Below are 24,808 nucleotides of genomic sequence, written 5' to 3'. Positions count from 1 at the left end.
AGATGAGGAGTCGACAGTAATTCCTTTCCCTTGTTTCACTTTGGATTTGACTGCAAGAACAATTGAATTAATGACAGTGGGGACAAGTGTGCTCAGAGCACGCCGAGCAAACGCAGTGCTCCRGAGGAATGATAAGGAATTATCATGTTTACTTATCGCACAGCAGTAAGTATGGAGATGAGACTATAGTATATGGGGAGCGAAACGCTAACTGCTTGAATTAGTGTATGCTGAACTAAATATCAGCGCAGTGCTAATTCAGCCGTGGAGCACAGCTTGTGTGTTTTATAGCCTGCATTAATGCTAATAGAGAAAGCTTCTCTTTGCTAAGGGAAACAAGACGAGAAAATGCCACATATGTCATGTGGCTGACTTAACTCAGCGAGAAAAAATTACCTTGGTAGTTTTTCATTTTGGGCTCCTATCTTTGAGGTTCCAGAAGTAGATTTTTTCACATTTAACCTCCTTGAAGTTCCCTTGTTTTGTGGCATCTCTTGTTTCCCCGCCATGGCTGTTTGCTTGGTGTATTAGTTCRGAAGCAGCCAGGGTGGCTCCCCGGCCTCGCTTGTTCAACCAGCGGTGCCTCTGGCATCCCTGCATCCCTGGAACGGGCTCTGCAGCCTCCTGGATGGGTCTGCTCCAATGCCAGGGGGACTTTCCTGAGGAGCTGCCTCCGTGCCGTGTTGCAGCCGTGGGGGCTGGCAGCCGGCGAGCAGCTGGTGGCCTCCCAACCAGAGCCACCCCGAGAGCAGGAACCCCAGGAAGTCCCAGGTTGTTCCCAGCAGCCTCGCCACCAGGGAGGCAACGCGGAGGCGTCCGGAGCATGGAGGAGGTCACCCAGGAGCAGCCCTGGGTCAGAGGAGATGAGAGGGAGGAGATTAGGCCGGGAGCTGGGAAAGCTGCACGCTCCATAGCTTGAGCTTGGCAGCTGGTGGCCGTGACTGGGAACCCACTGTGCCTGTCTGCGGGACCAGGGAATCTGCACTAGAAGCCCCCTTAATGGCCTGGGGAAACCTAATTTGCTTGAGTGGACATGAAAATGCTTTGTTCTTCACTGGTTCTCATAGAAAATAGGTTAAGCTTTTTGCTTTAAAGCTAGCCAGAGAGAAATAAATGTGCCCATATCTTAAAAAACAAAACARAATTCTTTGTTAGCCCTTTGAAGACATTCTGATGGTTTTGATGTAGGCCTTTGACTGATTCCTTTGTTTGTAGGTTTATTTTTTGGCCAAAGGCAAGTTGTTTGGGAGAGCCAAGTAAATAGCCTCTCCCGYTGCCCCTTTGACTTGCTCTTTGCATCCATCTCTTTGTGTCCCCGTGSGGGTGGCACTGGTATCCCCTCACCAGGCACCCCGAGATCGTCACGCAACGGCACAAGAATCCCCTGGGGCACCATCGGTGGCGTTGGTTGATTGCACAGGAAGCCGGGTTTGGGAAAAGGCGCTGTAAGCTGAAGGGGAAACGTAGGGAGGAAGGGGCCAAGCTCTTCTCAGTGGTGGCCGGTGACAGGACAAGGGGCGGTGGCTGCAAGCTGAAACMCAGGCAGTTCCATCTCCMTGTGAGGAGGAACTTCTTCMCTGTGAGGGTGACAGAGCCCTGGCACAGGCTGCCCAGGGAAGCTGTGGAGTCTCCTTCTCTGGAGATCTTCCAAACCCACCTGGACACCACCCTGTGTCCCGTGCTCTGGGTGTCCCCGCTGGAGCAGAGGGGTTGGACTAGATGATCTCTGGAGGTCCCTTCCAACCTCAACCATCCTGTGATTCTGTGGTGTTTTGGAGAGGTTTGGCCTAGGAAGACACAGAATATGTGTGCCTAATTAAACCATACATTGGAGTGTGAAGACTTCTTTCGGCTCTCTGTTTTTTCCCTTTTTTCCTTCTTACTCTTCACCCCTTATTTTAAACTTGAAGCCAAAACAGTTCCTTTTGGAGATAAAAATTTGCATTCCAGGCTTGAGGCCAAGCTTAATTTTAACAGGCAACTTATATAGTCTGTAGAATATAGTGTTTTATGAGGGAAGCACTGATAGATCCTCCACTTGGGCAAGCTAAAGGGTCCATCTACCATTAAACAGAAGTAAATAGGAAAACATATTGGCACTGAAGAGAAAGTGTATTTTTTTAGAGAGAGGCATAACCAACTCAGAATCAGTTGAAGTACCTCACTTACCCCTTCTATCCATGCTTCTTCAATGTTACATTAGCAACTTTGAAAATAAACTTCAGCAGAATGGTTAGCTGTTTWGTCTGGATTTGCCCAGGGCAAATGTGACAACTCAGCTACAGTGGCATCAGCGTTAAAGTTGTTCTTCGTATTTTGGTACCACTGGTGGGTCCTCCAGCATCTGATCAGAGAAATCAGTCAGGTTTGCTCCTCCTGAACACTGCTTGGTTAGAACATGTTTTGCCAGTCTGCATAAGATTAAGTATGACACGTTTAAGGTTTTTCTCTTCCACCTTCTGTCCATTTCCTAATATTTAGGTAGAATTAACTCCTCTTTTTTTCCCCTAACTAGCAAAGTACAGGCAAGACTGTATCAGGCCTGACTTCCATTTAGCTGCAGAGTCCATTTTGCTGTATCAGAGTGGCTCTTGCTTTTCAAAAAAATGTSTTCTTTTTACCAGCACTTCTGTCCTGTTTGTGTTTTAGAGCAACCATCTCAACCCGAGATCTTGCATCAGGCAGACTTCTTGGAAACAGAGAAGCTGAAAATGGTAAGAGCGGCGCGTTGTGCTCGGCAGAGCCTTGTGCCCCGGGAGCCCCTTTGCAGCCCAGACCCAGACCCACAGGAGGGGTGAGCACAGGGTGCCCGGGTGCATCTATGGGTGCATTTGTGTGTGTGTGTGTGTGTGTGTGTGTGTGTGTGTGTGAGGGGAAGACTGAGCTCCCCAGCCAGGCCCAGCAGAGTCGCTCCCTGCTGCAGCGCCGCTCAGGCCTCGCCCCAGTTGGACCTGAGCCCCACCGCCCGGCCCACTTCCCACTTGTACCCATGCATCCCACGTGCAATTTCTAAGTGTTTAGGGTTGGGCATTTCAACTTGCTAGTAATTTTGCCCCCGTAAGCAGAAATTCTTTCAGCACGAACCCATTTCTGTCTGTTCTGCAGCTCGGGGAATGTGTTGCAAGGGACAGTTACCCGGAAGGCAATGTTACATGGTACAAAAACGGGAGAGTTTTGCAGCCTGTGGAAGAAGGTATGTCTCAGTATCGGACAATATCCCTGGATCTGTAGATGGATGATGTATGTTTGAATAGTTCTGTTTATGAGAGTTGAGTCTAAAGTGTCATTCCTTTGAGGAAAACTACTGATGCACAACGTGAAACTTGAAAGAAGCGGCTGGGCCTTTTGGAGCAGCCAAGCCACACCGTATGCTCTCTCCTGCATGTCCTGTTCTGGCTTAAAAAAACCCACATTTTAAGGGTGTTCTTTCGTGAATCTCTGTTATGTAGCTAGTTGGGCACCTTTATCTAATTTCCAGCTTCTCATTCGGTATTAAATGTCTCAATTTTTGTACCTGTCCAAGAGGGTGTTCTGGATTGTACAGGTCATCTTTTCATTCTACTGGAGGTATTTATTCTCAAGGAGATTCAGGAACATCACTTTTTTCTTCCCTCTCAACTTTGATTTTGCTAGGCTGAACAAGCCATGTTATTTTAACTTCTATAAAATAGGTAATATCTGTGAAATTATGTTAGAAACCACATTCTAACATAATGTGGTTATGAATGTGGTTAGAATAACAGTTCTTTTTAAATGTGGTTTTCTGTTCTTTTTGCCAGCATTTTTGAGGCATTCTGTCTTTACAAAGTAAGCTGAGATTTGTGTTGAAAGAAAACAACAGTCTGCAAATAGATTTCTGTTTTGATTTTAAATCTACAGTACGTTAGGAATATGTGGTGGGTARAACGTTCCTGGTTTATGCTGTCAGTGGCAGTCCTGGCAATGCTTGGGCAATTGCCGTGTTGCTCGCATGTCTGCAGCCTGCTGGCAAGCAGGGAATGGGCAAGGATGATGCATCTGCAGTGGGGGAAAAAGAAAAGGGGCCAAATTCTAGCGGTGTGACACTGAGACAGTGTTTCCTTTTCAGCTGTGGTCATAAATTTGCAGAAGATTGTGGACAAGTCAACTGGGCTCTTCACCATGACCTCATCTCTGCAGTACCTGCCAACAAAGGAAGATGCAAACGCAAAGTTTGCTTGCACGGTGACATACTATGGACCATCGGGACAGAAAACAATGCAGTCTGAACCAGTAGTCTTTGATGTTCACTGTAAGTTATTAAAAATATCTATCGCTGTATGTAACTGCGGGGGAAAACAAAATCAGAGACAGTTTATAAAATTACAGGAAGGTTGCTGTTGTCGGGTTTTTTTCAAAGCCAGTTTACAACAAGAAGATCCAAATACATTTTTTATCTAATTTATAGTTATCTTCAGACTTACCTGAATTCGCTTTCTGGCTAGCTAACATTAGAATACTGAATATGAGCACTGCGCTGACAAGAGGAAAGCAGTAACCACAGTAAGTTACAGTGAAATGGGATTTTTCAGGAACTTCATTGCACCCTCCATTGGAAATTGCACCCTCCATTGGAAATTGGAGGGGTTGATTAGCATGGATGATGCTCTGCTGAGGATCAAAGATGACTCCCTGGGCCTCTGAAATATGCAGTGCATATAGTGAGTATGTTCCAGTGCCCTGAAAGGCTTTTCAGATGTGCCCAAAGGAGCTTCAGCATCACTGGGCTAATGCTGATGCACTGCCTTGCTAAAATGCAGTAGTTTCTCTGCTGCTGTGAGATGGTGTCTTACACATGTGGAATGTGTGTCGTAATGTTAGTGGACTCTGTCTTTCCCCAGGAATTTGTGTAACTACTTATTTCGGGCTGGCCTAAGTCCCCAAGCAGCCTGCTTGCTGCATTGCTGACAACAGGGATGTTATAATGCTGCTCTGAGTAAAGAAAACAGGGATTTGGCAAGACTGGGGCAAGGAGGTCGTGTGGGGGTTAGAGGCTGGGAAAGGCGTTTCAGAGCCTGGTAAAGCAACACCTGTGTCGGGTGCTGGCAGGCAGCAGCTCAGAGCAGAATGAGGGGTTGCAGTGAGGGCTGTTCAATCCAGCATCCAGTAGCTTGTTGTTGGTCGGTAATACCTCAGTGCTAAAGGAACATCTCTGCTTTGGGAATGAAGCTTTAATGCAGACCTCTAGTGTGACTTTAATTAAAGTCAGAGCACAAATTTAAAAGAGGAACAGTGTGAGTGTTTTATCTTTATGAGCAGGCCGCTTCCACTGAGAAAAAGTAGCAGTGAAACTGGTAAAAATGRTGTGTCTCCTATAGCATGGGATTCACCTACTGCTAGTTTTTTACTTAAGCCTGAAGCTTTCGGAAGGCACTGGAAATGCTCTGCAAAAGCCAGGCAACATCTTCTAAATGTACTGTGTAAACACCATGTAACAAAAAGGGCATGAAGTGTAAATCCGTTATGTCCCCAGATTTTCGTTGCTAACAAATTCAGGAAGTTCTGGATTTCATGTATGCCCTGAGAACTCTGTGTAGCTGTCATTTCTCTGGAAGAGTAAAACACTAAATGGAAGTGAGCCACCCAAAACTGGTACATGACTGAGGTCGGAATAGACAAAGTGTGAGGCCTGTCGSATTTGCTGAAATCAGTGTTACGTGCTTAAAGTTTCCCAGCACTGGGGCTTTGAAACACATCATCTGTGTTCTTAAAAGCTCAGTCACGTGGCTGGGTACACAGATGAGCAGCAGCRCACACTGGATTTCTGCAGCCGGCAGCATACCTGCTCCCCATCGCCCGGAAGGGGCAAGTCCTAAGTTTGCGGTGGCCGTGTGCGCTTGTTCAGGTGGCTGCTTGTGTCTGCTGCCCAGGGAAGGTTTGTGCAGCAGCAAAAGCAGGGCAGYAGGTCTCACCTTTGACAACCAACAGCAGTAGCGGAGAGGAAGACCTCTGGAAAGGTCACCATTACCTAGGCAAGAACAGAAAGATTTCAAGCTTGCAGTTTCCATTAAATTAGAGTTTTCTTTAGCTTTTGCTTGAGAAGCTGGGTACCGGGGCTCACTCTTTTCTGTCTTTTGTGGAGCCCCGTGCCTGTGAGTAACTGCTGCTGCCTGTGGCACAAGTTCCCAGGGAAGGAGGGCAGTGGCCAGGCAGGACTGGCCTCCCCCTGCTCGGGGTGCCCTGTTGGTGTCAAGAGGGGCTGTGCTCATCCCATCTCCCCCACCACGTTCATGCCCTGAGCTGCTTCTCCCGTTGGGGATGGGGCTCCTGCCCCTTTCTGTGCTGCACGCACGCCGTGCAGGTGCAGTCGAGGACAGTGCAGTGCAAAGGGAAGCAGGAGGCTGCTCAGCCCTGCGGAGCCATCACGGCTGCAGAAAGCAGCCGCGCTTCCTGCTGCAGATTTAGCCTGTTTGCGAGCCCAGCTGCTTTAATCTGCGTCCTCCGGTGCGCAGATTAATTAAGATAAATTCCTGCCCAGAGAGGGGCAGAGYGGCCGCGCTGCAGATGGGCCGGGAGCGGGAGGAGGGCGCAGGCCTGGTGGGAGGGGAGCCCCGCTGCGTGGCCCTTGTGCGCCCCACACGACGCTGCCGCCCCATTCCTCCCGCCCGTGTCCGGCTGTGCAGATCCGCGAAACTTGTTGTTAATGGATGTCCACAGTTCCTATGGAGAGATTTCCGGACTGGTGTTGTTTGGCAGTAATGACATGTCTGCAATGTCTTCATTTGGTTTGGCTTTCGAATGTGGTTCAGTGCTCTTCATTACCTGCCTCCTCAGCTTATTTTTTTTCTCAGTCAGATGTAATGCAGATAAAAATAAATGCCAGACTCCACTTCTAGGAAATAGAAATCATCTTTTGAGCCTTTTGTAAAAAATATTTTACCTTTTTTTTYCACATTTTGCATCTCTGAAGCAAGTTACAGTACAGAAATGGGGAGTGCACACTTAACACTGCACTTTCTAAGCCATATCTGTATCTCCAAGTTTTAAGAGTGTTTTCTTTTATGTCGGGGCTGGTGCAGTATTTCATAGCCATTTGAAGTCACTGCTAACATGGTGTGAGCGAATTAGCCCCTGGAGAGTTTGGTGCTAGCCATAAGTAACCAGCTTAGTAGCTGTGGGCTCTGCTAAACTGTGTGCTAGCCATAGGTAACCAGCAGTAGCTGTGGGCTCTGCTTTGCAGCTGTGGTGAGCAGGCAGAAGATGAGGAATTTATGTTGTTTCCTGCAATTATAAGATAATTAGGCAGTTAGATAATATCTCAGGTATCAGGTATCTAAATTACTTAGAGTCTTGCTACGTTGGGTTGTGCTCAAAATTAATCATAGTAAAAAGCAAGGTGGGCAAGCTGCCGAGCGCTGCCGTCGCACGGCTAGGAGAGGGAGGCTGAGTCTTCCTCAGGAGGGCCACCAGTTTACTTCAGAGAATGATTAGACAGTCTTTTGCCATTTACTTTTGGGGAGGTATATATCTTCTTTCTTTTCTTTCCAGTTTATATTTTAAATAAAGGCACTGCGCGTGGTTGACTGCAGCAGCCACAAAGATAAAATACTCCTGTGGGAGAAGCTGSTGGTTTGCAAGGGTGTCGTCCTTGTTTAACCACATCCGTTTCCGATCCCGCTGTGTTTGTCTGTGCGGGGAAAATGCCTCCAGGTTCCAGCCCGTGGGTTTTCCTTGGGATACTTCATCCCGTGGCAGCCTTGGGGGAGAGACATGGTTTCTGTCCTTCATTGAAATCAAAGCCTTTAAGGGAGAGTTATCTGGCCAGGTTATTTCCTTTACTCTCRCTTTGTTTTTGAGAAATTAAATCTGGGCTTCAATTTAGGAGGAATAGCACAGGTTGAAGTGTGCTCCTCTTTGCTTGAGAGAAATTACTGCAGTAAAATACAAGTTATGGTTCAAGTTCACTGAACATGACAGAAGCATGTTACGTTTACAGTGTTGTTGACTGCGTAAAGAGGCCTATTATGTTCACCAAATTCATCTTCTTGAAAGCCAGTAGTGATCAGCATATAGAACAGCCCTGGTAGAGCTCCTTAGTTCCTGTTTCTTTTTAATGGAAGAATATTATTATCTAATGTTAATGAAAGGTGCTGAGGACTTCAGTTGTTCTTCTGATTGCTGCAATCATCTGAACAGCARGCTTCACAGAGGACAAGTTAATCCCTCATAATGAAATCACACTGTGAAATTGTCCCTACTGATCGAACAGATTTTGTTTTTAAACACACATATGTTATCATTATTCCTGTTTCAGTTACGGATTTCTATATGCAGATGCTGGATTTCTGTGCARTAAGGCTTCTTTGCAGTGTTTTGATTGGGATACATTTGGGAAGCGTGATTAACTTAGGGGTCTGCTATAAAATACCTACCCATGGACATACCCTCACGTGCTTCATGGTCACCTTGTGTACCCTTTGGGCTTGAATACTATATACCCAGCATTATTGTGATTTCTTTTTTATTTTTTTTGGCAAAGACTGTTAAACGTGAATTTCGTTTTCACAGATCCAACAGAGAAGGTGACTATCCAAGTGCTGCCACAAAGTCGGACCATTAAAGAGGGTGATAACATCACTCTGAGGTGCTCGGGGAACGGTAACCCGCCGCCACAGGAATTCCTGTTCTACGTTCCAGTAAGTTTCCATTGCTGCTTAGGGACATGGCCTGGCTCCTGCCTTCCTGCAGACCCTGCTCTATGTGGCCACCGCACATACCATGCCATGACCAAGGAAGGATGGGACTTGATGTGGCTAAATGGAAGCAGCTGGTGGCCTTTACATCCAACTCTGGCAGGCTGCTTCACCTGAGTTAGCAAAGTATTCTTGAGAAAACCTCCCCTGTCTCCCCAGCCTTAAAATTTTTAGGGGGTTAGGCCTCTTAAAGTTGCTAGTCTTCTTTTTTTATCATGATATATTTTGAGAAAAATGTGGTTTTGAGAGAAGTAGTTTAGCACCTTAAATGAAGTCATCTCATCTGTTGTCATAAACAGACAAACAGCCAGCAGTAGAAGTTTAGGAAATTGTCAGCCATTTTATTGGACCTTCACAGATGAAATTTTGTGCAATTTTTGTTTGTTTATGTAAGTTTTGCAGCATGCCATCACAAACAAGAACTAGGATGTCAGCACAGCAACCAAGTGTAGAACAAACCTGCCAACTACAAAAGAATACAGAAAATGAAAAAAAAAATCATTAATCTTTCTATGATTGCTGTAACCTACAGACAGATTTTCTAAGATTCATACCTTCTTCCCAAATTCTGCTTCTGTCTCGTAGATGATACCGGTTTTTGTTAATGCTGCAGTAGTGAGGAGAGCTGATCTTGAGAGAAGGCGCAAGAGGCAGGATGCTTTCAAGTGTTTTAAAAACATGTAGCTCTCTGAATGTARCCTCATCCATTTTGAACTCCTGGCATCTTTGAATGGTTGAAGAGCAGCAAGGGGTAATAAAAGCTGAAGCTGCCTTACCTCAGCTTGGCAGTTAGGTTCGGCAGGAGCAGAACTGAGGTTTCCAGTCAAGTGTCCCTTAAACTAAAGCAATTCCAAGAATTCACTGTATGTGGGAGGGGGCAGCACAGGGTGTCTGTCCTTTCTCCGTCATCACAYTGAGCGAGCTGAACATCCCAGTTTGTTTTATCTGCTACCTGGAATTAATTCTTTCACTCAAGGGGAGCTGGAATTACTGGTTTCTTGGCAAAATGCGTGGGTATCATGACAGTCATGGAAAATATCCTTCTGGATTCAGAGATGGGAACTGGAGCTTCATTCTGCAGTTGTTCCAAAAACTGGCCTCTGTAAGTCAGGTGGCTGCGATCAGGTGGGAATTGAACAGCTGGAAAGCAACGTTTTGGCTGGATCAAAACACCAGTTTCTGTAGGGATCTATACRTAGGGTAGTGATGTACTCTGAAAGGCTCCTATCCTGAAGTGGCTTGAACAGGGCTTCCTTAGGCTGTTTAAGAATGTGGACTGCACTTTATGATTCTTCCTAAATGCAGTGTATCATTTTTAGATACATTTAGATTTAGAAACACAGTTTATTTTGCTATGGTAGCTGCTCTTAACACCTTTTCAGTAGACTCTTTCAGGCTTCTGTTTTCTTCTCATCATCTTCCTGTTAAAGTTGTAGATTCTCTATTTTGATAGCTCCTTAAAATAGGGTTCGTCTTGCAATTCAAAGAGCAGGTTTTTAATTCCTGGAATGGTTTTTAAAACTATGCAGCCAAGCAGAAAATAAACCTTAGTATTTTTAGTAGGAAACTGCATTTCAATGATGCTAAATCTATATGTATTTTAAATGTTAAATCTAGTTGTGTTTATAGAATTTCAGGATCCTTTTAATTCCATAATCCTCCACAAAATAAATGTTTTTAAAGCAGGCTTGTCTACAGCCAATATTTCGTTTTCCGTGCACAGGGAGAAACAGAAGGCATAAGAAGCTCAGATACTTACGTAATGACGGACGTGCGACGCAACGCAACAGGCGAATACCGGTGCTCCCTGCTGGACAAAAGCATGATGGACTCGACCACCATCACCGTGCACTGTAAGTCGCTGCATTCGGTAGCCTCTGGGTCCCTCTCTCTCTGCTTCCCCGCTCACTTACAGGAGCAGAGTGCTGCAGCTTGCTTGAAGTTCTGTTCTTTTTAAATTATTTTAAGGTGTTTACAGTTTCGTTGACTTAGTTACARATTCACTTTATGAATCCTTCGTGTGGGGTATGATGCGGCTGCACTGTGATGCATAGTGTGTGTTGGGGTGTTTCTGTGCACACACACAGCAAACAGTTCTGCTCCAACTCTGACTTTGAACGTGCTGAAACACACAGGCTGCCCCCAGTGGTRTCACTCAAGGTCCTTCTTCAAAGTCAAATTCACATTAGTCTGAAATCCTTTCATCTTATCTCAATGAAGGCAGCATATAAGGAATTCAGAAAAGAGACTTAGAATTTTATAACATTCACAGAGCTGAAGTTTCGTTTTTTAGCCTTTCCCGGAATCACAGGACCATGGAGCTTGGTAAAGTTCCTTTAGCAGGATACTCCCACTCCAAAACTGTTGCTTTTAATCTTCCCTTTGTGTGAGAAAAAGAGCAGCAACTCTTTTAAACTTGGGAATCCTATCACAAGCTGTAGAACGGGACCCAGCCCAATTRTGATAATTTTCCCTGGAAGCCCTAATGGTCTCCAGTCTTCCCAGTAGCATAAATACCTTTATAGATTCAGAGGGACATGTTTAAATGCTCCCACAGTACATACTTTTACATAAAAATAAAGTTCATGTAGAAAAATAAACAACTCTAGACAAAAACAATAGATGTCTACATGGATATTTCCTTTTCCTGTTGATGTCAGACTTCGCAGTTTGTCTACTTATTAAAAAATGTTTATCTGACTATAGAGCCTTTCAGTTGTACTGTCTGCTTGTCTTACTCCACATTATCATGTGTCTCACGCCCTAATAAGGTTTGATGATTTCTACTGTGACATATTTTTATTATTTTGTACTGCTATAWCTGCTTGCATGTTCTTTTTTTTTCCCCCCGATGAGATGAAACATATTTGTAATATATGAATGATGAYATATTTGATGAACAGTGTGTATTTAATAAGGGCATCTACTATTTTACTGCCCATTCCTGCAGCCAAGGATCAGGGTATGTTAAGTGTGGGGAGAGGTCTGCAGTGCTGCAGCTCCCTGCCCAGTGCCCACGTAGCCAGGGTGCCCTCCCAAGCCCTTGCCAGTGTTTTTGCTGTGGTACAAAACAGCAAACAGCCTTTATTGTACTCGAGTAGACTGCCTGACTACTTGGCCTTCCACAAGCAGACACTCCAAAGAATAAATTCTTCAAATCTAGGTTATTTATAACAAGCCAGGTTCGTTTCTGTGCTATTTTATGTGCACGTCAGAAGAGCTCTGCCGTACCAGAGAATCCTGTGTTTTCCTGGCAGAGATCTTCCCAGGGTTGGCAGCTGGCTGGGCAGTTATTCAGAAGGCATCGAGGGCAGCCAGCACCTTATTCCATTTTTTCTTTTTTTCCCCCTTAAACAAGCCCCTCCCTCCTAAGTAAAGTCTTTTCCAAAGTGAGGCACAGTGGCTGGGAATACTCCAGTAATTCCTGAATATGCCAACTGTTGCAGCCGTGGGACAGCCTGGATCTGAAAGGTGCTTTGGTGGTTTGCCTTGTGCTGCTCTAAAGCATTTCCACAGCAAGTGCTGTTGAAAGGAAAGCTCTTCTGAAAAAGTCATAAAAGTGAAATAATAACTTTAATATAATTTTTATATAATTTAATATAACAACTTTAACTTAATAATCTCTTCCTTTTTTCCTACTGCTTTCTTTCACATGAATTTGCTGGCATACCAGAGTAATTGTCGATATTTTTGGCATTCAGTATACTGGTTTTTGGTGTTAGATCAGAATAATTATGCCTTCCTGCTTTTTTTTTCCCCTTGAAATAATGCTAACTCCTGATGAATCCTACCGTCGTCTTTTGCACAATTTGGAATTGAATTCTGTATTGGTGGGTTTGCTTTCCTGCTTCCTTTYTCACATATGGATGAGCATTCCTGTCTGTGATGTAACACTGGAAAAGTTTTCATTCTGAGCTCAGGGCTTTTTATTTCCATACTTCTGATCTCAGCATTCCAGAWTCGTGATTTTCATAAAAATGGGCAAGGTGGTAATTCCTGTTTCCATCTCTGACTCTATTTCTAATAATTTTTGTTCTGTATCAGCCAGTTAGGGCACTGGCTATTAGAGCAGGTAGTTCCACCCATAGTCCTTTTTCTTAGGTCTTACTGGAACTGCACGACGCCCCGGCAAGCAGCTCAGTGAGACTTCCTTTCTGCCAAAATGTGTGTTCCAGGGTTGCAATCTTCCAGTAAATTCAAAGGTCTTAGAAATTTGTTATTTCTGTTTCGGCATAGATACTTCTGATATTTCTGTTTTCTTGCGCTACAGGCATTTTGAAAATATAGAAGTCATCTTTGGGGGGCTGCTGCTGTACCTGGAGGGTTGAGACTCSGTGCACGTGCTGGGCACTGTTCCCAGCCCGCACAGGGTATCCCATCCGAGACCTCCTTAAAGSCTCAGAGACAGACCTACCCATGCAGTGCAGCTTAGGAAACCTTAGCAATAGTTGCCCTAGCTTTCCCCATATCATTCCATACCACGACAAGGCGCCCTGCCTTGTCCCTGTGGTGCTTGGTGTGCAAGGACAGCCCTGAAGCCAATGCAGGACTTCGAGGGAGACCACATTAAGAACTGGCAGATATTGACAATGGTGCCTAATGAGAAGTTTGTTTACAAAGTTTCAAAGCCAAACCCATGAATGTAGGGGAAGTTCTTGCAAGCGAGTTTTTCTTTAAAGCCTAAGAAGATCAATTTTGACAGTCTTCTCTATGGCAAGAATTATTTTCCCTTCATACTTCTGTACCCAGCACAGATTACTTACTAATGAAGCATGTAAGTTGAGAAGTAAAAGTATCTATATCACATTTCTTTGTGGACCCTACAGATAAACTGGCAGAATATTAATCCAAATCAAATTGCTCTATGGAGACTTCCTAGAGGGAATCCAATGCTAAACAGAGGCTTAATTCTATACTTGCCTCCTAAATCACCTCACAAATTCTGCTCTGAGCTATGCAGTTAGACTTGCATATTATAAATTTGTCTGAACTTCTGTAATAACCTACAGCAGTGTGCAAGAGGGACTGTAGTCTCAGTTCTACCACCAAAAGCGAGGGGCACAGCCAAGTTCCCTAGGAAGAAGCCGGGATTGAAGGATAGCTCCGGGCTGAGTGTCAGTCTTGCCGGAGATGAAGGCCAAAAATTTAATGAGTTCCTGCTTCCTGTGATGTGTGTGTGTGACAGGAATGCCTCTCGAGTGCTCTCCTGTGATCTCCTGAGTTGGAGGGGTTAGCCTGCTTCAAAGAAATCAGGGCTTAAGCAGATGCTGAAAGAGTGTCACTCCAAGAAAACAATCCTCAGCTTTTTCATCCACCTCCCCTCTACGGTGGTAGCAAGTACTCAGGCATAACAGAGCAGAAAGGAAAACATCCTGTGAGCCATCTGATAAAGTACACACAAATATTCAGCRAGTCGTTCTTCTACTTGTAGAAGAAAAGGTAGGTTTGCTAGCTTGGGGAGGCAGGGAAAAGAGGGACAAGGCATCCTCTTAAATGCAGAGGAAAAAGGGAAAAAAAAATCATTTACCCCCTTTGATGAGATCCCTGCTCGTCCACAGGTGCAGGTTTTGTGACCTTGCGAGACAAGGCATTAGCCTTGCCGTGCAGGGTGTCCCTGGGTGTGTGTGTCCCTGGGGGTGTGTGTGCACATCTGTAAGCTGACCAGGCACCTGGGCTGCTGAGCCTTGCAAAACAGAAGCAAAGCAGATGTTTGACTTRGCAAACCCTGCTCTTCTTTCAGGGCAGAGGATTTGGGAAAGAGCGAGGCTTAGGCAGCCAAATCCACGTGCTAGGAAGATCTAACAGAGCATTCCCTGACCTTGCCAGCATTGTGTCTCAGCCTGCTTGGTGCCTACACRGCCATCGCTGCCTCTGTGCAGCTTCCCTGGAGCCCAAATAGGTCAGGCAGAGCTTGGGCCCTGAGCTGCACAGGGACAGTGAACGGTGCTCTTCAAGGTTAGGAAGGAGAAGAAAGGAAGCCAGCGACCTCATGTGTGGCCTCCCAACCATCTATTTCAGTCTAGCTTGCCCTTCCASTCAGTAGCGTGTCTTATCCACCCTCATCCTCTTCAAAAGCTTCTCCATATGCTCAGGATAAAAATGAACTTGCGTTATCAAATTCCAGAACTTCACCTTTTGTCCTCTCGCCCTCTTCTTCACGCTCTTCTAAGTAACTGTTTGAATTTTCTGGCCTCACCTGCATGAGCCGTCCCCTGAAACTACATTCCTACCTAGCTCTTAACAACCTACCCTCAGAGCAATCTGTGCTTCCCCTTTCAAGAGCTATTTGAAGGACTCCTGCCACTTCATGTGCCTCCTTTCAGGACTACAAAGTGGGGAAAAAAAGGTATCCATTTGTCTAGTGATCAGTGAAGTTTCTCTCTTACTTTTAGCTTGTACTTGTACCAAGAAATCTATGTTGTATGAGGCTTATTTTAGAATAATGTCTTTTCGTCCTTACTTCTAAAATTGACTTAGATTGTATTGGGGAAAAAAAAAAGAAAAAGAAATTGTGAATTTAATGAGTGCAATTAGTCAGATTTCCTTTCCTTGTTAAGACTCTGAAATGAGGCAGCGTTCTGAGATAAGCCTTTTGATAAATGYTCTTCCTGTTGCAGATTTAGATTTGCAGCTTACGCCTAGCGGAGAAGTCACCAAACAGATTGGAGAGGCCCTGCCTGTGTCATGCACAATTTCTTCTAGTAGGAATGCAACTGTGTTTTGGATAAAGGTTAGTAATTCATATACTTTATCTGCATATTCATCTCTTAAGATTACTGCCATTACTTCAGTGTTTTGGAAGAGATCAAGCCTTTTTCATTGGATTTGATTTAAAGTATATGCTAAAATGAGTGTTGTTGCTAAATTAAGAGATAGTGACTCAAGTTGATGACTAGTTACTGTAATTCTGGCATTGATTTTTTCAAATGCGGATAAGCAATTTTGGATGCCTACTGTAACMCTTGCAAGGATCAAGTACTTCTTTAAATGGTCTATACAAGGCCCTTGAGAATCAGTTCCTAATTAGAAGGGTAGCCCCACCGGAGAAATTGGAGCCACAGATTTCAGTTTTTCTATGGCTTCCGTTGAAAAGGACAAGGCAGCTTGAAAGATTAGATACTGGTGACTGGCTGTTTAGTGAGTAAAACTAAATTGGTAAAAATGATCACTTAACATAGATAGTTTAAATCACACCTGTATTGATAGAAACCAAAAGAAGTGATATCTAATGGCCGTTTTGCAGCATATGTTCATCTCATAAGCTTGCTTCCTAGGGGAGAGGTATTGGCTTTTTTTCCTATCACAGCTTGTACCACTAGTATGTTTGGACAGCTAACTTGATCCCACCTGTGCCCCATTTTTGAAAGCAAATTTGATCTAGAAGAAGGATCATGGTTTAAATAAACCTTCAGTAGTTTCTGGTTCTCGTGCTATCATGTTGCCGTCACCTTCTGAAACATAATGGTTAATGGGCAATACTCGAGCACGAGGGGTCTAATGCAGCGAAGAGCATAAAGAATTCTGTTGAATCTCTTCATGCTTTTCATTTAGAGATAATGTATTCTGGGTTAGAATCCATAGAGACTAACTCCCCACTTTAACAGGACAACACCAGAATGCAAACGAGCCCATCATTTTCCAGCCTTCAGTATCAAGATGCTGGAAACTACATCTGTGAGACCACCCTGCAGGAGGTTGAAGGGTTAAAGAAAAGGAAGACGCTTAAACTTATTGTAGAAGGTAAGGGAGCATGATTTGGAATTTCCCTGTTCAGTGATAAACTAACAAAATGGTTAATTATAATATTGTTCTTTCAGGAAAACCTCAAGTCAAAATTACAAAGAAAACTGACACAAATAAAATGTCTAAAACAATTGTCTGCCACGTGGAAGGTTTCCCCAAACCAGCAGTGCAGTGGACAGTTACTGGTACTGGCAGCATCCTAAACAAAGCAAGTATCTTTCCTATTAACTTACTTACAAAAAGATAGGTGGGATTTAATGTCAAGGGAGGTTTTCCAGGTGGGGAGATGAACAGCACTCGGTCTAAGAGAGGGTGGTGATGATTGTACCTGCATGGATGGCTGCTGATGATAAAGAGCATGACTGCAGCAGCTGAAGGCACAGAAGATCCACTTGGCTACACGCTGAAGCTCTAGGGGAAAAAGAAAAAAAATAATTATTAATGTATTATTTATAGTAATATAATAAATTTTCATTTTATAGTAATATTTATTATAGATTATTATCAGAAATTAAATGTGCCTTTTAAATGGGTGCACTTGCCCATTTTCTCTGGTTGATGTGATGATTTTGTCATTGCCTAATGACTTTATTCRTAATGATGGAACTATCCAACTTATTTTAGAAAACAGGTGCTTGATGTAAGCATTGACTGGGGGAAATGCTATGGACTACACAAGTCATAAAACATGATCAGCATGGCCACTTTAGACCTTGCAATTCTCGTCCTGATTTTTGTGATTGTTTTTGTATGGTTATACCCATCATTTTTCATTGGTAAGAGAACCATAACACCATCATCCTTTGGGAGAAAAAAAAAAAAAAAAGAATATCCATATACAGCAGGAAAAATATCTGGAAAACAAACAGTCTAAAGTATTTGCACATTGATTACCAAATCATATATGAAGAATTGCCACATTTTGCTTTAAAGGGAGAAATAAATTAGGCATCCATACAAGCAATCAGAGACTGGATGTACAATGCACAGTCCATCTGTACATGTTACTAATCCCGTTAGGTTTTGCTTTAGTCCTACGAGAGTGATGTAKGGTCAGCAAGGTCAAAATTTGTCCATTCACTGCAGCTATAGGGCAGGAATTGTCTTGAAGCTATATAAATAATAGACAGTAATTTTTCTGGGGATTGCATTAATCTAAGAGCGACGTACAGCAAATTTAAGGAGCAGCTCCACATCACAGTGTGGATACTGCAGGTACTACACATAGCTTGGCAAGTAGTACTTAAAGTAGAAATGACTGAGGAGCCTGATGTCAGAAAGTGGAAAATTTGCAGTCATAACTCTTATTATAAGGGAGTATAAATGCAAAATAGTGAGAGATTGAGAGAAATGAGAACTTAGAATCTCTTAGAACTTCCATATTTCCAGGAGAATTTTGCCACTAACAATATTTTAGAAATAGTTTAAAGAAACAAAAACAAATGCAAAAAGTGATTACATTTCTTCAAAAAAAAGTCTCTCTACCAATGTTCTTGTTTACACAAGATATAATACAGATATAACTCTATATCTTGGCCAAAGTATTTTCTTGTAAATATTCCCATATTAATAAAACAGTGACATGAATATTTACAAGAAAATACTTTGACATACTGTTATTTCAGAAAGAAATACTTTCAATACTATTCAAAGTACTTTCRATTGTATATTTAGTGCTGCATGCAGTATTTTCCTTTATACTTTAAATATAAGTTACTCTCTGTTGCTTTTAAAAGTAGGAGTTGATAACAGTTTCCTTCCAAACATTTCCAGTGTATAATACAGGTTCTTTGCCGTTTTAAGGATACTAATCTTCTTTTATTGATATTTGTGTTTTTTGGGGTTTTTTAAATAGACAGAGGAGACCAAATACGTTAATGGAAGATTTTCCAGTAAAATTGTAATTGCACCTGAAGAGAATGTGACTTTAACCTGCATTGCAGAAAATCAATTAGAAAGAACTGTAACCTCCATGAATGTCTCTGCTAGTGAGTATCTGCTAAGACCATTTCCTTAAAGTTGTTTTTTCAGATAAAGTGTCTGCCTTCATAATCCTGTGAAGAGTAGGACAGCAGAGCACTGACAGTGTTAAGGTCAGACAAAAAAATCTTTCTGTTTTCAAGTCAAGCAATCAGTAAACCAGCTTGGATTAAGAGTACATAGAATTTGTTGGTGAGGCTTGAATGAAAGAATTTAGTCATCTTAATGAAGCTGTGTTACATGGGCAATATATGATTTATAAAATTTGCCTTTTATTTCTTACTAAGTGATTGTCATCTGATAATCTCTGAATTTTATCATTACTGGTAAGACTTGATTCAGAACAGAATTCAGCCACACTGGATTTTAATTAAATGTCCATTTTCAATGATGAAACTATTGTTTATGAAAGGAAAATGTGGAAATGCATAGTTGGAAGTATTTATGAGATTAATATTAAAGTTTTTGAATAAGATTCTTCAATATGATATATTATTACAGCCATAAAGCAACGATTCCTGCTTAAAGATGAGATTGATTACCTTGCTTTTTGGCAAATGTTGCATTAAGTTTTATTATTTCTGTCACTGCTGTAACTAGACAACTGTTTTGAGAAATATTGCAGCCTAGGAAAAGAATGTAATTTTCTGGTATCAACAAATTTTTTGTTTTTAATTTCATTTTAACATTTTTCATTTCAGTAAGCATTCCAGAATATGATGAGCCAGAGGATAGAAATGGTATGTATGTCTTTCCAGCTCCCTAACCCGTTCTCTTGAGTGCCTTAGTTCAAGACATACCACTTTACACAGTGGCTCACACCTGGACTTGATTTGAAATAGCTAATGCCATGTAAGGCTAAGAATGTGAATAATTTGAAGCTTTAAATATTTTTAAGGACCATGCTTATTGTTATTTTTTKATTTATTTTTTACTTTCCGACTCCCTTTCTTGTTTTTGAACATAATTTTGTAGAAATTGTGTAATGCTTTATGTTATCGTAGCTCACCTCATTAACTTCTTCTTCTTTGCTTCAGATGACAATAGAGAAAAGGTTAATGACCAAGCAAARCTAATAGTGGGAATTGTAGTTGGTCTTCTCTTGGCTGCTCTGGTGGCAGGCGTTGTCTACTGGCTCTACGTGAAGAAATCAAAGTAAGAATTTATGGAAATTTGGATACTGTTTTTTCTATAAAATAATCAAAAAGGGAAACCAATATTTACCTGTTTACTTCCTGCAGCATTTTTGTAGTCTGAGTGGGGAAAATGTTACCATCAGTTAATTGCTTATAAGAAGGAAACTTGCTACCTCTTTGTGGCATGTCCTGATGTTTAACGTGACACAGAGCTTTTCCTACCTCTTTCCTTGTGCGGACACAGCCAGTGAGGCTCTGTTTCCCAACAGCCAAGTCCCAAATCTTGCATGTAAATATTGTATCTGCTGGGATAGCTCCTCTGYGTGGTTCCACTGATGCTAGAAACTGTCTGCACTTACAAGCTGAATAGTGCTTATGCTTAAAAAATGGAATAGATGACAGGAAGGCTCAGGAAGGAAGGAGAGAGGTGCTTAATTCAATTGTTCTTACACAAGCTCAACCTTGTGTTGCTGAAAAACTAGAAGCCACCATCCAAATCACTGTGTTTTTGCCATCCTCCGCATAGCACGGGATTTGCCAGGGGAACGTGGCTTGTGAGTTGGTCATCACATACAGTCACTTCAGAAACTCAGGTGGATGATGTCAAAAAGAAACCGTCCTTCTCCATCCTCCTAAAAGTGGCCATTGCCATGCCCTTATCCACAAGGGTTTGTCCCCAGGGAGAGCTCCAGGCCGATTCATACTCCAAGGGTTCCTCAGAGCTAATCAGGGCCGTAAGGCAGTTTACGTAACATATGCAACATATGCATAATGTATACATACATGTATACATATTTGCCAGCGGTGTTAAACTTCAGGTGCCTTTTCATATGATTTTCAAATTAAAAACATTAATGAACCTATATCTAGAGTGCACCACTGGAATTGTACTAGTAACAAATGTGTTTGATTGGTGTGAAAGCACAGCAAGGAATTCTCCATCTGTTTGTAGTGGRGAACGATCATTTTTGGAAATTGCATAAGGATTTTGCTCCGGTTGCAATGCAGCAGGTTTTGAAAGTTTTCCAAATAAAGAATGACCAAATACAGAACTCCATTCAAATTCTATAAGGAGAATATAAAAGAAAAAAGGAAACCCACCATGTTATTTTATGCGAAGTATGTGATTCTTTTGGTAGAAATTGAAAAGTAATAACACTGTTGAGTTCTTCCTCGCACACTTCATTATTCGCATAGTAAATGTTTTTTTTGACACTGCTTTTCAAAAATAGGAAAGTTGAAGCATGAAACTGAGCAGGGTTTTTTGTTTGTTTTTGTTTCAAGAGGTGGTAAAGGTAAAAGGCAGGTATATTTTTCATGCAGTGGTGGGAGAGCTGACAAGAAACTTAACTTACTGACAGTAGCTGATAACTTAAGATACTGTTTTCAGATTCAAAGACAGAATATCCTGTATTCTAAAACGGACAGCATTCTTTTTCTTCTTTTCCTCATGCTCAGCTGCCTTTCTGCAAGCTTACAGTAGAAATCAGGTTAGGACTGATGACACAGGTTCACTGGGAACAAAACAATTCCTGTAAAGTTAATTGCTAGACTTCATACGTGGCTGGCCTCTAAAACACTGAATTGATACACCGTGGTTGACAATCTTCTCAGCATCTGTTTGAGTTGCTCTGCTGTCCTCCCTGCTTTCTGCATGCCATGCTTGCAGTAACAAGCAGTGTGTCAGTACCTATTCTCACAGAGTTTGCAGCACAAATGGTAAAAGTTGTCCTGGCAAAAAAGCACYTTATACCTTTAGACACAACCTGTGTGTAATCACAGGCCTCCAGCTTCACACAGGCCGAGAGTTTGTAGTTACTTTTTAACGTACCCTTGAACAGTAACTCACCTAATCTCTATCCCCAAAGTGACGCCAAAGGAAAGTGTGAGAAGGCAGCAGCACAGACCTTTCCAAGTCTGCCGAGGCAAGAAAAACATTATTTTTTTCATTATTGGTGTTGTGGTTTGTATAATCCTCTATTGTCTTGTCATCTGCACTAAGTAGGAATTATACTTGTACCCTTGGAATATATTCACAGTAAATCACTTGCATAGTTGCTCACTGAACTCACTGCCTCAGCCCCACTTGATACAAAAGCCGATTGTTGCCACATTCTTTGCACCGTGTTACCCCATAAATCAAGGACTCTCCTCTATTCCACATGCTGCAGGCAGCCCCCTCTCGTGACGCTGCGTCCCTCTGCCTCTGCAGAAGGCCAAGGACAGAGGACTTCTCCCCTGCTTCCAAAAGGATAGTTTGTTTTGCACTAAGCAGCATGTAATTTAGCACTGCAGGTTCTTAACGAAGTTCCTCTGCTGTGCCTCAGCTAGGCGATGCTGGTACCCTCATCTTGGGTATATCCTTTATTTACAGTTTTCAGGTTGCCAGAAATAGTTCAGGGTACTGGAAAATGAAAAGGAAAGAAAAGGTTTAGAAAGAAAATAGTGCATCTGCATATAATAACACATCTGTAATAATAATATAATGCATCTGTAGCCCTGTTCTCTAGGCATGTAGGATTTGCATTAGATGGGATCTTCATCCCGCTTTTGAAGATCAGGTTTGGAGATGCACAGAGCTCAAGCCACAGTCCAGGTTAAGCTGAYTGATTTAAAGTGGAGTGAAGGAAAATTCAGCTGGAAAATCTGAAGTTGCAGCAGCCTGAAGGTTGCRCATGCTCAGAGCACATCATCCTGTCAGAATTCTTCCTAGGTGCCAGTAACCAGGAATGTTACTTGATAGTCTCATTGCAGCTGAAATTAGACACTTGAAGCAGAGCAGTTATGTTTCCTGATGTTTTATAGGAAATGAATGTACARTAACAAATGTGGCAGGTCAAGTACGTAGAAAATTTGCTCTGTGTTTTGTACAAGAGGCAGCACTTGCGTTATTTGTGCTATTTGTTATGCAATTGGCATCTTCAGAGTAAACCAAGCTACAAACTTCTGAAAGTGTCAGTTAATGCCACAAATCTTGTATAAAACTGGCACAGATTTAATGCAGAAACAGCTAGACCTTGATCACTGGAATATTTTTCTAATCTCTGTGCCCTTTTCTGCTCATGATTAGAAAATAATTGGAAGAGGTGGAAGTCAAGATGGGGGAAATGGAAAGAGTTTGCAAATAATCCAGGTTTGGAGGTATAATACTCCTGTAAAACCTGTCAAAACGGTTTGGCTGAGTGCCTAACACGCCTTTCAAAAGTCAGGCAAACATAAAATTCATGGCTTTTGCTTTAGCACCCAGAACTATACCTAAATGTATTTTCTTACCTGTCATTATTCCAAGTTCAGGTAACAAGGACAAACAGCACTATGATTTTTCTTCCATATGCAGAATTGAGGGCGAGACTCTGAGATCAAAAGAAAGTGTGAGTTGAAATACACAGACATTTTTTGAGTAAGCTATACGCAGTCTGTATATTTAATCTAAAACTGGCAAAACAACGGAGATAACATTTTCTATTAGCAGTAACATTTTTGAACAATATCTAAGATGCATGAAAATAACTTCCCCCCACTCCCCTGCATTTAAACAGAAAAACTTCTTTTTAGTACTACTTACCTGTAGAGATTTCGATTATGATTCCCAGAGGATAGTTTAGTCCTGAAGATAAAATATCAGCCATAATAATAGCAGGATCTCAGAATGCTCTCTGTTATACAGATGAATTAAAAGAACAGCTGAGATATGTAATTAAATAAACCTATATTATAACCTTATAACCTATATAGTTACATAATACAGTTACATAATATGATTAATATTATAACCTATATAATTACAGTCCCACTCCTCACAAAACTATGGCCAGACTAGCTAAAAGAGCAGGGCAGGCCCACGGCCCCGGGTTGAGCTGATGGGGGTTGTCCGGCGCCTCCGKGTCACCGGCAAGGAGGGCTGAAGGCCAAGCCTGGAGCCGTCCGTGTGTTCCAGCCCCGGGGCTGCGGAGGCCGGAGGAGCGGGGCCAGGCTGAGGTGGCCGCGGCAGCCTCACACCTGCAGCCTGCTCCAACCTCCATGGGGCTCGGGGCATCCCCAGTAGAGCGCTGCCTAGCTCCCTTTTCACCCACCTGAGTTTAGGGAAGATACAGGTAATACTGAGTGAGGGGAACACCAGTTTCATTGGACGCAGGCCTAAAATAGTTTAAAAGAAAACTTGACATAATTACAGGGCCTCCTGTTTTTAATCATTGAACAGTAATAACTTAATCAAAAAGCTGGTTACAATTCCTTCAGTTATTAGGTACCAGCTSTTAAGTATAACTATCTATTAAATCTCACCTAAGACTGAAATTACTTCAGGCACTGTARAACTCCTCAAGAGCTAAGGGGAGGTCTTGCTGGGCCATACCAACCATGGCTCTAGCCCTCTGCCTTCTTCCCAGGGCCCACGTAGGAGGGAGCCTAAGGCAGCGTAAGACCAGGGCACGCATCTAAAGTGGTCGCTTTAGAGCCTCTCGCTTATTGCGGCTCAGGTTGATGGCCGAGCCCAGAGCATCTGAGCATATCCTCTCTGTCCCTGCTGGCGCCAGCTTTGAAAGCYTTGCTCGCAGGAGAGACGTGTCATTCACATGACAAGCAAATGCTGTGTGCTACCTAACGCAAGCACATTTGGGTTTTAATTTTAAATGTTTCTTATTAAAAAAAAAGAATTAGGAGAGCCTTGTAAAAGGGTATTAAACTCACAAAAGGAATTCAGTCTTCAGCAAAGCACTGGATTTTCTTCTTTGTTGTATCTTGCATCCTTCCATACAGATTCAGTCTCAGGTTCTGAGATATCAGAAGAAAGCAGAAAGTTACTGCACGATAGGAACGTGCCACTGTAGACAGGTTACTTGGTGACCTGATCGCAGCCATTTTAAAGTTGCTTTTGTCAGCGATGCAAGCAGGAGCCTGGACCTTTGCACTAAGGGGGTTCTCAGCAGGGCTGCTTCTGCGCAGATSATCTCCACAACCACCACAGGCAGCCCAGGAGGCACAGGGAAAGCCGTGTGCCGCTTTGAAGCATTTAGAGCATGGGAAGGAGCCTGCCCCACAACCAGCACGTGGCTTCCAGCGCGGCTCCCTCACGGCCCGTTCAGGCTGTGGCCTTTGCTGACATGGCGGCCGCGCGCGGGGCCTGCGCTGACATGGCGGCCGTGCGCGGGGCCTGTGCTGACATGGCGGCCGTGCACAGGGTCTGTGCTGACATGGCGGCCGCGCGCGGGGCCTGTGCTGACATGGCGGCCGTGCACA

General features: G+C 43.0%; 1 protein-coding gene and 2 long non-coding RNA genes across 3 annotated transcripts in view; 1 reads left to right on the top strand and 2 right to left on the bottom strand.

Annotated features, from left to right (window-relative positions):
• The window catches only part of ALCAM (activated leukocyte cell adhesion molecule), a 109,885-nt gene that overhangs the window by 80,730 nt on the left and 4,347 nt on the right, over positions 1 to 24,808 (top strand). The window contains exons 4-14 of the mRNA XM_026041768.1: positions 2,650 to 2,714; positions 3,106 to 3,193; positions 4,088 to 4,270; positions 8,527 to 8,654; positions 10,435 to 10,564; positions 15,329 to 15,441; positions 16,316 to 16,451; positions 16,529 to 16,662; positions 18,310 to 18,442; positions 19,136 to 19,174; positions 19,472 to 19,589. Coding sequence (XP_025897553.1) covers positions 2,650 to 2,714; positions 3,106 to 3,193; positions 4,088 to 4,270; positions 8,527 to 8,654; positions 10,435 to 10,564; positions 15,329 to 15,441; positions 16,316 to 16,451; positions 16,529 to 16,662; positions 18,310 to 18,442; positions 19,136 to 19,174; positions 19,472 to 19,589 — 1,267 coding nt within the window. The remainder of the gene's footprint in view (positions 1 to 2,649; positions 2,715 to 3,105; positions 3,194 to 4,087; positions 4,271 to 8,526; positions 8,655 to 10,434; positions 10,565 to 15,328; positions 15,442 to 16,315; positions 16,452 to 16,528; positions 16,663 to 18,309; positions 18,443 to 19,135; positions 19,175 to 19,471; positions 19,590 to 24,808) is intronic.
• LOC112949389 lies at positions 10,885 to 16,835 on the bottom strand. The gene is made up of 2 exons (XR_003249822.1): positions 16,783 to 16,835; positions 10,885 to 10,916 (listed from the first exon to the last, which is right to left on the bottom strand). It is a non-coding gene; the product is annotated as an uncharacterized LOC112949389 (long non-coding RNA).
• LOC112949382 lies at positions 21,947 to 24,368 on the bottom strand. Its single transcript, XR_003249821.1, has 4 exons — positions 24,260 to 24,368; positions 23,136 to 23,226; positions 22,844 to 22,923; positions 21,947 to 21,974 (listed from the first exon to the last, which is right to left on the bottom strand). It is a non-coding gene; the product is annotated as an uncharacterized LOC112949382 (long non-coding RNA).

This window comes from Nothoprocta perdicaria, unplaced genomic scaffold (genome assembly GCF_003342845.1).
Source record: "Nothoprocta perdicaria isolate Ctin4 unplaced genomic scaffold, notPer1 scaffold_102, whole genome shotgun sequence".
NCBI lineage: Eukaryota > Metazoa > Chordata > Aves > Tinamiformes > Tinamidae > Nothoprocta > Nothoprocta perdicaria.
This window is presented reverse-complemented; position numbering and strand designations above follow the sequence as displayed.